General features: G+C 45.0%; 1 protein-coding gene across 1 annotated transcript; it reads left to right on the top strand.

The window, feature by feature from the left end:
* Positions 1–2,882: 2,882 nt before the first annotated feature.
* CLDN11 (claudin 11) lies at positions 2,883–13,366 on the top strand. The gene is made up of 3 exons (XM_069864545.1): positions 2,883–3,243; positions 5,958–6,122; positions 12,180–13,366. Exons 1-3 carry the CDS (start codon positions 3,018–3,020, stop codon positions 12,410–12,412), a joined length of 624 nt encoding a protein of 207 aa, XP_069720646.1. The 5' UTR covers positions 2,883–3,017; the 3' UTR covers positions 12,413–13,366.
* Positions 13,367–13,485: the final 119 nt, after the last annotated feature.

Here is a 13,485-nt window from a genome sequence, read left to right as displayed (position 1 = left end):
AATGGCAGATTTTAAGAACATAGCCTCAAGACCATCCATTTATTTAGCGTAGAGCTGGTAAGTCATTAACTTCTTATTTTATTGATCTTGTGAGTCATTGTTCCCTTGTAGCATAGTAACTTGCATTCTCTTAAATACTGGATTGTTTTATTTTTAACGGGGACAACACAGTAAATGTTTTTTGTGCCTATCAACGTCAATGAAATAATTCAAGCTGTGCCCTGCGGGTACCAGATCAAGCACTGTTGAATAGTGCTGGTAACACAAGTGTAAAATTCACTTTTTGTCAGTTGAGATGCTTCCTCCTCTTTGTTAAATGCATTTGTGAAGGAAAACGTGGCAGTGTAAGACACTTTTGTGGTTAAGGAAACTGTAACCGTAGGAGACAGTGAGAGGAGCATGTGTCCGCAGCCTGGGAATTCATATCCTGCAGCATGTTAGAACGTTGGGGATTTGTGTGTTAAGACATGCAGTGCTTCTAATCTCAGCCTTGGGATGTCAAGAGGTTGCAAAAAATTTGTGGTACTTCAAAGAAAAACAAGCTATTTTGAAGTATGTTAGAAATGGAAGCATCGGCATCATTTAGGGAATACGTATGGTTTTAAAACTCAAAGGATTGTGTGATGCAGCTGACAGAGGTTGGGATTAGTTATCCCAAAGTGATTGTGTATCCTTATCCCTGGTGTTGACCAAAGAACAATATTAAGCTGCGTACAGTTATACTTGATGCAAGCAGACCAGATGTTTAATTTACAGGGTGCTTCACTTTTCGAAGGAGGAAATGCCGGACTGAAAAGATGCAAACAGAGTCAGCAAAGGGGAGAGGCTGGGACATATTTATCCGTCAGCATATCTCCTTCCAGATTCAGGAGGAGACACTTGATCTGTTCAATGCAATTGTGTGGTCCAAGATGTGGAACAATACTGGTTTCACTCAAGAGATGGCAAGTTTATCCCCTGAATAACAAATGAGCAGGAGTAGTGTCTGGGGAAAGATTAAATCCACCGAGAACCGAAACCTAGAGGCCGTGAAAGTGGTGGCTGGGTGTAAGTAGCAGCTTCCCCCACCTGAAGTGGGTGCAGTAGAAGGATAAGCTGGGTAGAAAGGTGGAATTGCATTGCAAAAGTAGAAAAAAAACCCGATGACAAAACCCAAGGAGTAATCAACAATATAAACCAAATGTGAATCATATAGAATCATAGAATAACCAGGTTGGAGGAGACCCACCGGATCATCGAGTCCAACCATTCCTATCAAACACTAAACCATTCCCCTTAGCACCTCGTCCACCCGTCCCTTAAACACCTCCAGGGAAGGTGACTCAACCCCCTCCCTGGGCAGCCTGTTCCAGTGCCCAATGACCCTTTCTGTGAAGAATTTTTTCCTAATGTCCAGCCTAAATCTCCCCTGGTGGAGCTTGAGGTCATTCCCTCTTGTCCTGTCCCCTGTCACTTGGGAGAAGAGGCCAGCACCCTCCTCTCCACAACCTCCTTTCAGGTAGTTGTAGAGAGCAATGAGGTCTCCCCTCAGCCTCCTCTTCTCCAGGCTAAACACCCCCAGCTGTCCCAGCTGCTCCTCGTAAGACCTGCTCTCCAGCCCCTTCACCAGCTTTGTTGCTCTTCTGAAAACCACTATTAAATTGCTCTTTATCTTAAAAGAGGAGCTTTTATATTAATTTTCAACTATTTATGTAGTAACTCCTGAGTTCAGACGAAGCTTTGACAAAACTGTGGTCTTGCGTTCTTGAATTTTGAATCGTGCCTTTGAAGTTGGAATCTAAGGAACATGAGATGAAACTTAGGATGATCTTGTTCATGTTTTTCACTTTGTTTGCTAAAAAATGGCAAACAAGACCTTTAGATGAAGAGCAGGATATATTTCATTCCTGGCGCCTTGTCCTGCGCTGTAGCTTCCAGTCTGTCTTTTCACTAACAGCTCTGGGAATGAATCCCATTCCTTGTCCTGCCCCTCCCGTGTCCCGTTCCCCCAGCAGTGCAGACACATCTCCGCTAGTGGTCTCTCCACGCACGTTTTATGTCTCTCCAGGCACATCTCCAACCTCCCCCTCGCAAAATCAGCAGCACTGGAGGATGCACAGTGAGGGAATTTCATTAGGGGTGTGTTGGCACCTGGTAACATAGATCTGTGTTTGTGAAAATACAAAGTCAAGTTAGGAAAACATCCTCCCTGCCTGTTTCTCCTGATACAGAGCGGGCTGTGGGTTTTTTGTTTGTTTTGGGTTTTTTTTTTCTTTTTCTTTCACGTTGACATTGTGAAGTGGCTGTTCCTTGTTCTAGCGAGTAGACTAGAATTTACACCCCGATAAGTTTGAGTGAAAGCTGCTTTTTCTAAATTATTCAAAAAAACTGAAAGAAAATGCCATTAAACATATTTAAGCCTCCCTGAGTGTTAGTCAATACTTATGAAAACACAGTCACAAGCAGAAAAATGCAGTGATGAGTCCTTTATGGTTTTTCAGTTACTGAAAGCACCAGAAAAGATCAAGGCTATTTTGTCCATTTACTGCAGCTGTGCTGGTGGCTTTGATGAGATGATCGATTCCACCTCGTGAATGACTCTGTCCACCACGTTTCTTGCCCTGTCTTTCCATGAAGGGGTACCAGTGTGATCACTTATCTTCAGCTCGAAAACACTGCCTTAATTTTTCTCCCTTGATGCTACATTTTGAATAGTCAGGCTGTTTGCATTCGAATAAGAGAGTCTGGTTTGTTTTTCCAGCATGAGTGGGTGTAGTCCCGTGTCTCCTCCTCCCCTCTGCCTCTCTTGATGAACCGGCAGAAGTTGGGGCTCCCCACTTGCTCCTCCCATGCAACGTGGGGCTGGAGGCAGCTCTGACCCCTCCCAGGGTGGGAGTTGGGACCTCATCCTCCCAAACACCCGTCTGTGCTGCTTGCAGAAGGTCCCAGCAGCCAGGATCTGCAGCAGGGAGCTTGCTGGCTGGCCCTGAACCCCTACAGGCGCTCTCCTGTCCAGCTTGCCCCACCAAGGGATCGGCATGGTGGCCACCTGCCTGCACCTGGCTGGATTTGTCTGCAGTTTTATCGGGTGGATCGGGGTGGTTGTGGCAACGGCCACCAATGACTGGGTGGTGACTTGCGGCTACACCATCACCACCTGCAGGAAGATGGACGAGCTGGGCTCCAAGGGGCTGTGGGCAGACTGTGTCATGGCAACAGGTCTCTATCACTGCAAGCCCCTCGTGGACATCCTCATACTGCCAGGTGTGTGCATCCTCTCCTCCCCCTTCCCACCCAGAGGTGAGGAGCAAAGCCTTGCTCTGAGCAGTGCAGGTCCTGCTGCCGGAGGAATCGATGGCGAAGCTCCTTCAAATTCATCAGCGCAGGAGATGGTCTATTAAATGCGCTAGAGAATGGGAATGGTGCCTCTTAATGTAATTATCATTGAATTATACTTGGTTTTAATTGTACCCAGGTATCGTGTTATCTGTGGCTATTGAAGTTCGGTTAATGTTTAATCATTGCTCCTCGTAAATGCTTGCTGTTCCTTTCGCATCTCGCATCCAGACTACGTTGCCCAACATATGGTATATTGAGGTGTGATACTTCGAGATGTAATAGAATATTCTGAGCGTTGCTTTGAGATGATGATGAACTACCACAAATGTTAAGGTTTTGTGCCTTAAAATGATTTTGAGTGTAATGAATCTTTCAGCATCTATTATGAATGCTGCTATGGCTTTTAAGTTTTTAGAAGATTGTCATTAGCCTTGATGATCTTATGCTTCCCGCATGTTTTAAGGCGAGATGGAACTTTTTACATAGCAAACAGATGTAACTGCACTTAACTTGTCTCGATATTTTCTAATTATATAGTAATTTTCATCTAGTTTACTGCAAAGCAAAAATTAAGCATGGTATTCCATCAGCATTAATACATCTTTTGAGTTAATTAAACCTGCCAATGTCTTGCGTGGTCTTATCCCTGTAAGTTTAGTTAATGATCCTTCCTGTTTCAATCACTGTTAACTCTGTAGTGCTTCTTCACTCACTCTGCTGTGTTTTAGATTACACCTCCTCTAGCATTTCAGCGATGCATCTTCCAAAGCTGATGGGGTAGAAATAACCATTCCTTTTCTTTGTGTTTTATTTGTTTAGGCTGCTGTGAAAATAATTTCACAAGAGGTTAGAAAGATTATTCCCAAATCTCTGTTACAGAGCCTTTTCTGCATCACATATTGCTGAGCAATATTGAATCTCTCAGACTAGTTCTTATTCTTCCTTTTGCTATGTATACCTGTATTTTAGTAGGTTTACCTTCCTTGTTGCTACTGTTGTTCAATATGATCTGGTGCACAAGACAAAGAAAAGGCTTGCCCCAGAAAAACATTATTGAATGAAATGTAATAAATAGATGAAGAGGTCTTTCAGCAGCAGAAAGCAATGCTTCTCTCCAGCAGAAACAAATCACAAAATAAGATGCTCCTGCTTGTAACCCATTTGATACCCACAGCTTTCCACTGGAGAGAAATTTATCCTGGTGTGCCTGACAGCTGGAATGTATTTAGAGCCTTTTATTGCCAGACTCAAGCCCTTATATGAATGTGTTTGTATGCTTGTTTAATCGGGATCAATAGCACAGAAAACACACTGGGCATTACCAGCTTCTTTGTTTAGGATCTTGTTTTCTGTCCTGAACTCCTCAGGTAACTTTTTGTTAAGTTTCCTCTTGAAAGATCAAGCAAATATTCAATATCCACTGAGTCTGCATTTCCAGGCACAGTAAAATACTCATTCCTGATGTCTCATCTGTATGTCAGCGGGACCTGCTTGAGGCTCCTTTTTTTGCTGATATTGTATAAGGCCTCACAAAACTGTGTGTCTGCATGTAGCGGCTTCATTTTGTTAATAAGAGGGGAGAGAGAGCCAACACAGTCGCTCTGCTGAGACTGTCCTGAGAGCTGGTGGATGTTCACCAGGCACTGGGGCAAACCTGACACTTGTTCTTTTCTTTTGCTTGCAAGCAACAACCTGGTTTTGTTTATTTTTATATATATATATCTTATTATAGATCCATTTTAAATTTACGAATACATAAAAATACATACATTATCTATAAATATAAAAAATATATATGTTATTATACACGGACCCTCACTGAGTGGTAGAAACAGCACCTCCCTGCCCAACATGCCCACAGTCCCTGGCTGCTCTTGTTTCTCACTGTCTGGTGCTGCACAGGGGCAGGCAGGAGAGGGATGGTAACTGCTGAAACACCAGATGATCTCATGATGTCCATAGGGACTCAGGAATAATGTGGCCCTTGGTTACGACAAGTCAAGCGACTAAGGAAGAGCCGTGCCAGTGGTCAGCTTGAGCCATAGGACTCCTCTGAAACCCCACTACCTGGCTGGACTCCTGAGATGCAGCACTGGGATGTTGCTGCCGTTGGTGAGCATCCCTTCTCCTCCGAGATCAACAGTCCTTAGATCCTCAGGGTGGCCGGTGGTAGCATCTCACGGACCTGCCTGTTTTGGTAGTGGGTCTTCAACTATGCGGCCCTCCTCTGGGCTCACAGCAAGCTGTTCTTTAAGACTTTGAATTCTCATTTAACCAAAACTCTCTGTGTGAAAACACAGGAAAACTCCTTCGTAGCGATTTCTCTTACTTTCCCTCACCATATTTCCTAGCTCCATGATTCCACAGCATCTTGCTGGGAGGAGTTTGTGTATTCCAGACAGCGCTATTCGTTCACTGGAAAATTTTGCGCTTGGACATCCTGTGTTCATGCACTAACCACGGTACTGCAGCCTCACTGTCTAATGCCTAATGAAGATTTAATTGTTTACATAAAGGATTGAACCTGTCTCCCATACTCCATGCAAGTCTTGGGAGCTAATCAAACAGGAGCCTTTGTCCAAAGGTCTCCTTCTCTTGTGCTGAATAATCAAAATCCTCTTTCCTTGCCTTGCCAACAGGTTATGTCCAAGCCTGTCGAGCACTGATGATCGCTGCCTCCGTTCTGGGCCTTCCTGCTATCTTCTTGCTGATAACGGTCTTGCCCTGCATCCGGATGGGCCACGAGCCTGGAGCTGCCAAGTACCGGCGGTCCCAGCTGGGAGGGATCCTCATCATCCTCCTGGGTAAGTCATCCGCTGGCCCTGTGTGTGTGTGGGGAGCTGGAGGTCGTCTGCTGCTTCAGGGTGGTGTGGGGCAAGCTGGTTGAGCATGTTCACCTAAAAGCATGGTTGTCCAGGCTGGGCTGATCCTGAAGCTCTCCAGCGTCGCCACAGTCTGTGGGGCAAACAAAAAGCATGAACAGGAGTGGGGGGACAAAGGCAGGAGGCAGGGAGTGAAGCAGGGAGAAGAGGGGAGGGCTGCAAAACCCTACTGTGCATTGTCTTCTGGAGTCCTTGGGCACAGCCACTGCCCATGCCTGCTGGAGCGCGATAGCGGTTGCTTGCAGGCAGCTGCCTGTGTGCACTGGTTTTGCCGGTTTGCTGTGGAAGCGGTGCTGGTTTTGGAAAAGGGTCTGAATTCCCTGGATGCTTACAGGGAAAGGATAGCCTCCAAATTTCTCTGGGCATCGCAGACACAGCCAGGTCAATGTAAGCCAAGGTGTGTGAGAGGGGAAGCAGGCAGATGAGTGGGGACAGCAAGGGAGGGAGCAAGCAGGTGACATGGACCTTGGAAGAGGGGTGACAAGTCCTGTGTACCTCCCAACCCCCTCTGGCCAGCCTTGCCCTTGGCCTCCGAGTTCCCCTGGGAATTTCTTCCCGTCCTCAGTGGCTGTGGAGGAGATTGTTTTGAGCAGTGCAGACTGTGGAGCTCATTGTCCCCAGTGCAACACCTGCATGTTCTTGAAGCCTCGTCATCTCAGCAACAGGCTGCAGTGCCTTGTTTTTACCCGTCTGCGCGGCAGAGGAGGAGGGGTGGGGAAAAGTGGCCTCTTTGTGTGGCTCTGCTGGCCACTGGCAGCCCATGCTGACATCATGCCCGTCGTCTTCTTCTTCTCCTTATTGTTTTTCAAGTAGGCACTGGATATAGCTGCAGGCTCAGAGGGACTGTCCTCTGGACACTCCTTCCTTGAAGCGATCCCTCCTCTGGTGCCTTATTGGGAAGCAACTAGTACAAGTTGGTACATCTGAAATCCAAGGAGCTGAGACTAAGGGGCCCTTTGAATATTTGTGGGGTTTAAGGGCACATTGCCACAGGTGGAATACCTAAAATCAGTTTTTTAGGGCCTGTTTAGGACATCCTGATCATGAACAGTCACATCAGAGAGTTGCTGGGACATAGCCTTCATCCCTGTCCCAAAACCTTGAGTCACTTACTTGGGTTTAGCAAAAGGAAAGAAAAAGTGGGTTGGTTTTTTTTTCTGCCTGTGAATGAAATGTCAGCGCTGAAGGAATTTTCTCTGCCCAATTTCCCCTGCCCAGGGTGGGAGAGGCCCAGCAAAGCTCGCAGACAGGTGTGAGTTTTCAGATGCTGTGGGTCAGCCCCGTTCACGTGGCTGCAGATGTGGAGGCGAGAGTATTGCCCTTAGATCTTGGACTCGATGGTTGGACTCGATGATCCGGTGGGTCTCTTCCAACCTGGTTATTCTATGATTCTATGATCTGCTTTGCCAAAGGGCGATGGGATTACAGGACCCGGACATGTGGCAAACAAATTGCAGTGGCAGCATCAGCTAACACTGCGTTAGGACAAGTGAAATCCCGTATCCTGCAGCATCGCACCAAGGTTTGGTGTCTCGTGTGCCCCTTTCCCATCCTGGTCTTGCCGTGGTGTAACACTAGGGAGGACAGGAGGTGGGAGAGGATAGAGGAGGGGACTTGTGGTGTTCCATAGGCCTCTCTGCCTCACAACATGGTTTTCCCACTAAGTAGGTCCCATGAGAAAATGAAGTATTTACAGAAACATTGTCAGTTGAATGCTCTTTGGGCTGAATTTGGACTTCTTATTGATTTTTACCTCTGTGAATTTTGAAGCATCTGTAGGTGAAGTGATTTGCTCGTGTTGCTGATGTCCTGAATGATCTGGGCTGAGAACAGCAGCCTGATCACAATGTTTTAGTCGCAGTTACAATAATGCTGTTTTTATCGGATCACAAAGAAAGAATAAATATGCTCCTTTTGCTCTTAGGGCTTGTTTGTTTTTTTTTTTTAAACCCACAAAACAATCCACATTATTTTTACAACCCCCAAATTTTTCCAGGCTGATCAGCAAGACAGTCCCTTCAGAAGATGAATACTGTACAGAGCTTGGGACTTTGACATTATTTAAGCTGATTAATGATCTGTTGTTTGCCAAATGAGGTGTTACCTTTTCAGGGCATTCAATAAGCAAGAATCGGGCCTCAAAAATCATAATACTGATTTAAAATTAATTATATTCTAGGAGAAATATGCCCTGCACTGATCTTATTTGCCCTCTGGCTACTGAACTCTCATCTGTGGTTTTGAACAACCACATGGGTTCCAGCCTTTTCCTCTAAGTGGAGACCAACTCCCAGAGCTCTCTTGAAAAGAAAATGAACCCTAAAACTCTCACTAACATTGCAGAAGTAGAGAGCTGAGATGTGATCAGGCAAACTGGCCCATGGCAAACTTCACTTGTTGCTTAGGGAAGGGATAGCAGTTTGTCGTTGAAATTTGTTTAAAAAGGAAAACAGGTTGAAACAGTGTGGAAAAAAAAACCCAACCAAGCGAAAAAAAAAAGTTGAAGAGTTGCCAGGAAAACAATGGGCTCAGATATTCCATTGATTTTTCTGTTGCTGATAATAGCAGGCTGCAGAGTTCAACCTGTGTGCACACCCTCCTATCCTGCCTGCTGATGTATTTATGTCTTTGTTTGATCCTATCTGTCCGAGAGAATTGATTTATTTCCGAAATCAACCATCAGCAGAGGTTTGATCTGAGGCAGTATGAAAACACTGCCCACGCTAGTGTTGATGGAAAAACCCTGGCCCATCCTGTGTTGTTGGTGCTAATTCAGGAGACCCCGTGCTGCTAACCAAGCAGGCTTTTTCCTAACATAGGTGAAACACTGGAAAACACAGACAAAAATTACATTAGTTATTTAGAATTACTACTGCAAAATGACCCTATTTGCTATTGTAAACTATATACAGGATATTAATAATTTTTTTCTGGACACTGTATGAGCTTAACTTGTAAAACCATAGAAACCAAGATAAAACTATTGCCTTGAATACGGAAAAAAATAACCATGGATATCTATTATTTCAGCCAAAATCTTTGAAAGAGAAATCTGTGTGACTTTGAGGCAGCAACTCAGAATGATTATATTTAGCTGTGAAAGAGAAGTAGTCTTTCTTCTGCAGAAAGCCTTTAACTTACTGTTAAGGAATTTGGCAGGGGCTTACTGTCCCTTGAGTTAGAGTAGTCCTGCTCTATCTCCCTCACCTCCCCCACCTCCTGTGCTTCTTGTGTACTTCTGTTTGGTTAGAATATGCTTGTAATGTAGAATATTAAGAGTTTCAGCTCACCTGATTGAGTCACTATAAGTCCATAGTCAAAAAGGACTTGAAAATGCTGGGAGCCTGGGATGTGTCCCTGTGGATTCACAGTGATCTGAGAGAACAAGAACCACACCATCTATTACTGAGACAACTCTTGCAGATAGAGGCAGTGGATTTTACAGACCTGCCTACTATATCTGCAAAAGGCAGGCAAGCTTTCCAATATGTGTGTGCTCTCAAACATGCCTGTTTTTCCAACCAACATAGTTGGTCTAATAGCAAATATTCCTTCTGTTTGGAGACTTTCTTTTACCTTTCTGCTACGCTATATTGACTCCAGCAGCTCCACCATCTGAAGACACTTGTACTTAGGGGGAGGAAAAGGGTCTCTCAGCACTAAAGAGAAAGGGTAATAATTCCTGTTCAAAGAGTTTCATGGTGGAGGCAGGTTTTTAGTACTTGAAACTTGCCCTGAAAATCCTTTTCCAATTCCTTTGGGTTTCTTGGCAATTCAACTTCGTTTTTGGCCTTTCACCGTGACACAGCTAGACCAAAATTTTGGTTCACCTGGAAATGTTGCAACTGCAGAGCAACCTTTTCCCATCTTCTCAGAGGATTTACAGCCCAATCGAATCTCTGCAGAGCTATGAAATCCAGTCCTGTTTCTGGGTGTTCCTCTTGCTGAGCAATGGGGTCACTGGTGACTGCTAGCAGCTGGTGGCCTCCAAAGACAGAGAGGTCAAACTAACCCATGCAAAGTCTTTGGCTGGTGTTTCTCAGTTTTCTAGTACTGTCAGCATTAAAATAAGGTGGTTTTACATGTAGTTCAGCCACATGCACAAGAGATGTTATTGTATTAAAGGCCCTGAGAGCTCTTCTCACCCCAGCACAAGTGTCCTGTATTGTGGGGGAGGGTCTGGATAGATAAGGCTTTTACAGTTTATGGACATAAATATATATATATATGTATTTACTGCTAACAGAAGAAGAAAAGATGATTGTGTCTTTTCGGACAACAAAGAATCTTTTTTCTGAAGCCCATTAGAATGCTTTGTGGATTCCCAACTGATACATTTTTGTTTTAAAGCGTTAGAAGCTCATGAGCTGTTCTCAGGACTGATCCACATGCAGGAGAAATGCTGTTCTCCCCTCCCTGCCTTCTACAAAAATTCCTTCCAAAGCCACGGGGTCCTTGCTTTGAGGAGGCCCGAAATTATTTCTGGCTTTATTAGCATCCTTCAAATGTTCTTCTCTTTTCCATAAGAAAATATTTTCTTTCACAATAACTGCAGCTATTGAGGATGGGTTTTCTGCTGTACCAGCCAGGAGCTACGGTTTGTTCTCCTCTTTAACTAAACAATTTTATTTTTAATCTCATCCCCTTTTTTCCCTCTTGCAACCTTAACTTTTTGACACTGCCTCCCAGATACCTTTTAACGCGGTCGGAGGAAATCTGTAACACTGCCACAGTCCTGTTATTGTTTTGCTCTGATTCTCTGATAGCCACAAGGATGGAGTCCTGCACAGCTTGTCCTGGAGGCAAGTAAATATTGACAGATTAATTCTTCTCAGATGTACAGGCCATAAAGGAGTATTGTTTTAGGAGCTGCTTCTGTGAGGTAATTAACACCATCGACTCCTGTTGCCCTCAGTGCATGTGAGGACTTTGGAGGATGGAGGCAGGACCGAGTGTGACCTTGTGTGGCACAAGGAGAATGCAGAACACATGGTTTTTCCCTACTTGGAGCAAACCATGCATGCGTGTTACACTCCGAAACACTGTGGTCCCTAGCCTGACTGTCTGCAAAGTGCTGCATTTGAACACGCTTTGCTGTCCTGAAGGTATTTACTTCACTTGTCACTTGCCTAGCAGTCCTTGCAGCACTCTGTCAGCCTTCCTGTCGTTTGTGGAAAAAATGTATGGCATTTCAAGCAAAATTTTAAGTCTCTGGTCATTTTTTGACCCGTAGCAGACTGTAGGTAAAAATTCTGTTTTCCCTTCTGATGAGGTCCCATTTCTATTCAATTCAATAAGTTTCTGGAGAGCCTTGCTGCATTCGCCTCCCATCATTTGAATTAGAGAAATTTTCCATAGGGATGTGGACCCTGCTTTCCAGAGCTGTGAGACATTTTCTTCTGAGTAAAAAAAACCCAGCACTGAGCAGAGCAACTGCAGTGATACAGATTGACACGGGCAGAGGATGTAGCATGTGAGTTCATGCAGAAACGGTGATTTAAGCCAGTTGTCTCTGGCCCACTGATTTTGCTGTGTCACCAGTGCATACAGCTTTTGTGGTTTTGCTTCATATCTAATTTATTCCTAATTCTGCAGCTCTCCAGAGCATCAGTTTCAGAGATGACTTTCATCCTTCCCCCTTAAAGATATTTCTAGGGAACAAATCTGTTTCCCTTGTAATAAATATATCAGATTTTGTCACGCAGCAGTTGTTTCTTCTTTTTGTTTGTTGGTGCCTGAGAGGGATGGCTGTTCTCTCTTAATCTCTCTCCCCTTGAGGCTCCCATCCTGCCTCCTGCTCAGAGATCTCTTGGACTAAGCCCTGGTGCTCCTAGGTCCCACCATGGGACTTGCAAGGGAGGAAGGACGGGCTTCCCCTTTGTCCCCTGTCCTGCAGAGCCTTATCTCCCCTTTGCCATGCTTTATGTCCTCGTGGCGGGGACACAACTTGACTCACCTTTCCTTTCTGTCTCTCCCCAGCCATGTGCGGCGTTGTTGCTACTATCTGGTTTCCCGTGTGTGCCCACCGCGAGACCACCATCATGAGCTTTGGCTACTCCTTGTACACGGGCTGGATTGGCTCTGCCCTCTGCCTCTTTGGTGGCTGCGTCATCGTCTGCTGCTCAGGAGACGCCCAAACGTTCGGTGAAAACCGTTTCTACTACGCCTCGGGATCCAGCTCCCCGACCCATGCGAAGAGCGCTCACGTGTAAGCATCCTGGGGACGTCCCACGGCTGCCGTCAGATGCTTTGGCTGGTGGGTTTGTGCGCCCTGGGTTTGCTTCTACTGACACACACTGCTGTCAGGCTCCCAGGGGAAGATTTAGAAAAGCAGCACAAATGTCTGGTAGTTCGAAGCGTTATTCTCCCCATCTGTTCCCCTCTTCTCTAGAAAGAAAGCTCCAGCCAGCCCTACCTCTTGGTCCTCCCCATTCTCTCCCGACCACCCACCCCATCTCCTCGCAGCCAGGATGACTCAGATGGTTTGGGGTTGTCGTGTGGGTTTTAGGGTTTTTATTTTATTTTCTAGCTCCCCTGATTTATAGGAGAGTTTAAAGCAATAAAACAGAAAAAAGAGAGACACTTTCCCATTGTTAGAAGGACTCTGGCAGCTTCTCCCACCACATCACTATTTGCTTTCCCCTCTTCAAGGTCACTGCTTTGGCACGGTTCGGGCGAGAGGGTAGGGAGGAAGGCTGTGCTTTCCAACTGGGTAAATGTTTCTCTTTTGGAACAAGAGTAGGGGAATTTTTTCTGCCTTTCTCTGTAAATACTTTTGTATGATTTTGATCATTTTAGTAACAGTTTTTCCCTCACCCCCACAGTCATCAGTATGAAGGAAACAGAACGCAAAGGTCCTAATGGTAGATAACAGTGCCTTTTTATGTAGTTTAAATGACTTCAGGGGCTCTAATCCCCGCCCTCTGGTTTGGTTTCTTTTTTTTTTCTTTTTTTTCCTTTGTACAGATCAGTTACTAAAAAAAGTATTTTTGCGTTTTTTTTTAAACTCCTTACTTTCTTCCTCTAAATTTGTGTTCTGTCTTGCATCATTAAAAAGTAGCGTATTTTAACACAGAGTATAATGTACCTGTTACAGTACAATTCTGGTGAATACTGATGATGCCTTTGTACTTTCAGTGAAATACTGTACAATAAATAACTGAGTACCTGCAACCACTGCTTCTTTTTTTTCCATCCTTCCTGTATGTTTCCATAGCCAGCTTTTCCATGACAGGGGCTCCCCAATGATTTTGAATAGTGGTTTTTTTCTTTTTAATAGCAGTTC

This window comes from Phaenicophaeus curvirostris, chromosome 10 (assembly GCF_032191515.1).
Source record: "Phaenicophaeus curvirostris isolate KB17595 chromosome 10, BPBGC_Pcur_1.0, whole genome shotgun sequence".
In the NCBI taxonomy this organism is placed as follows: domain Eukaryota; kingdom Metazoa; phylum Chordata; class Aves; order Cuculiformes; family Cuculidae; genus Phaenicophaeus; species Phaenicophaeus curvirostris.
Note: the sequence above shows the minus strand (reverse complement) of the source record. Positions and strands in the feature narration are given on the sequence as shown.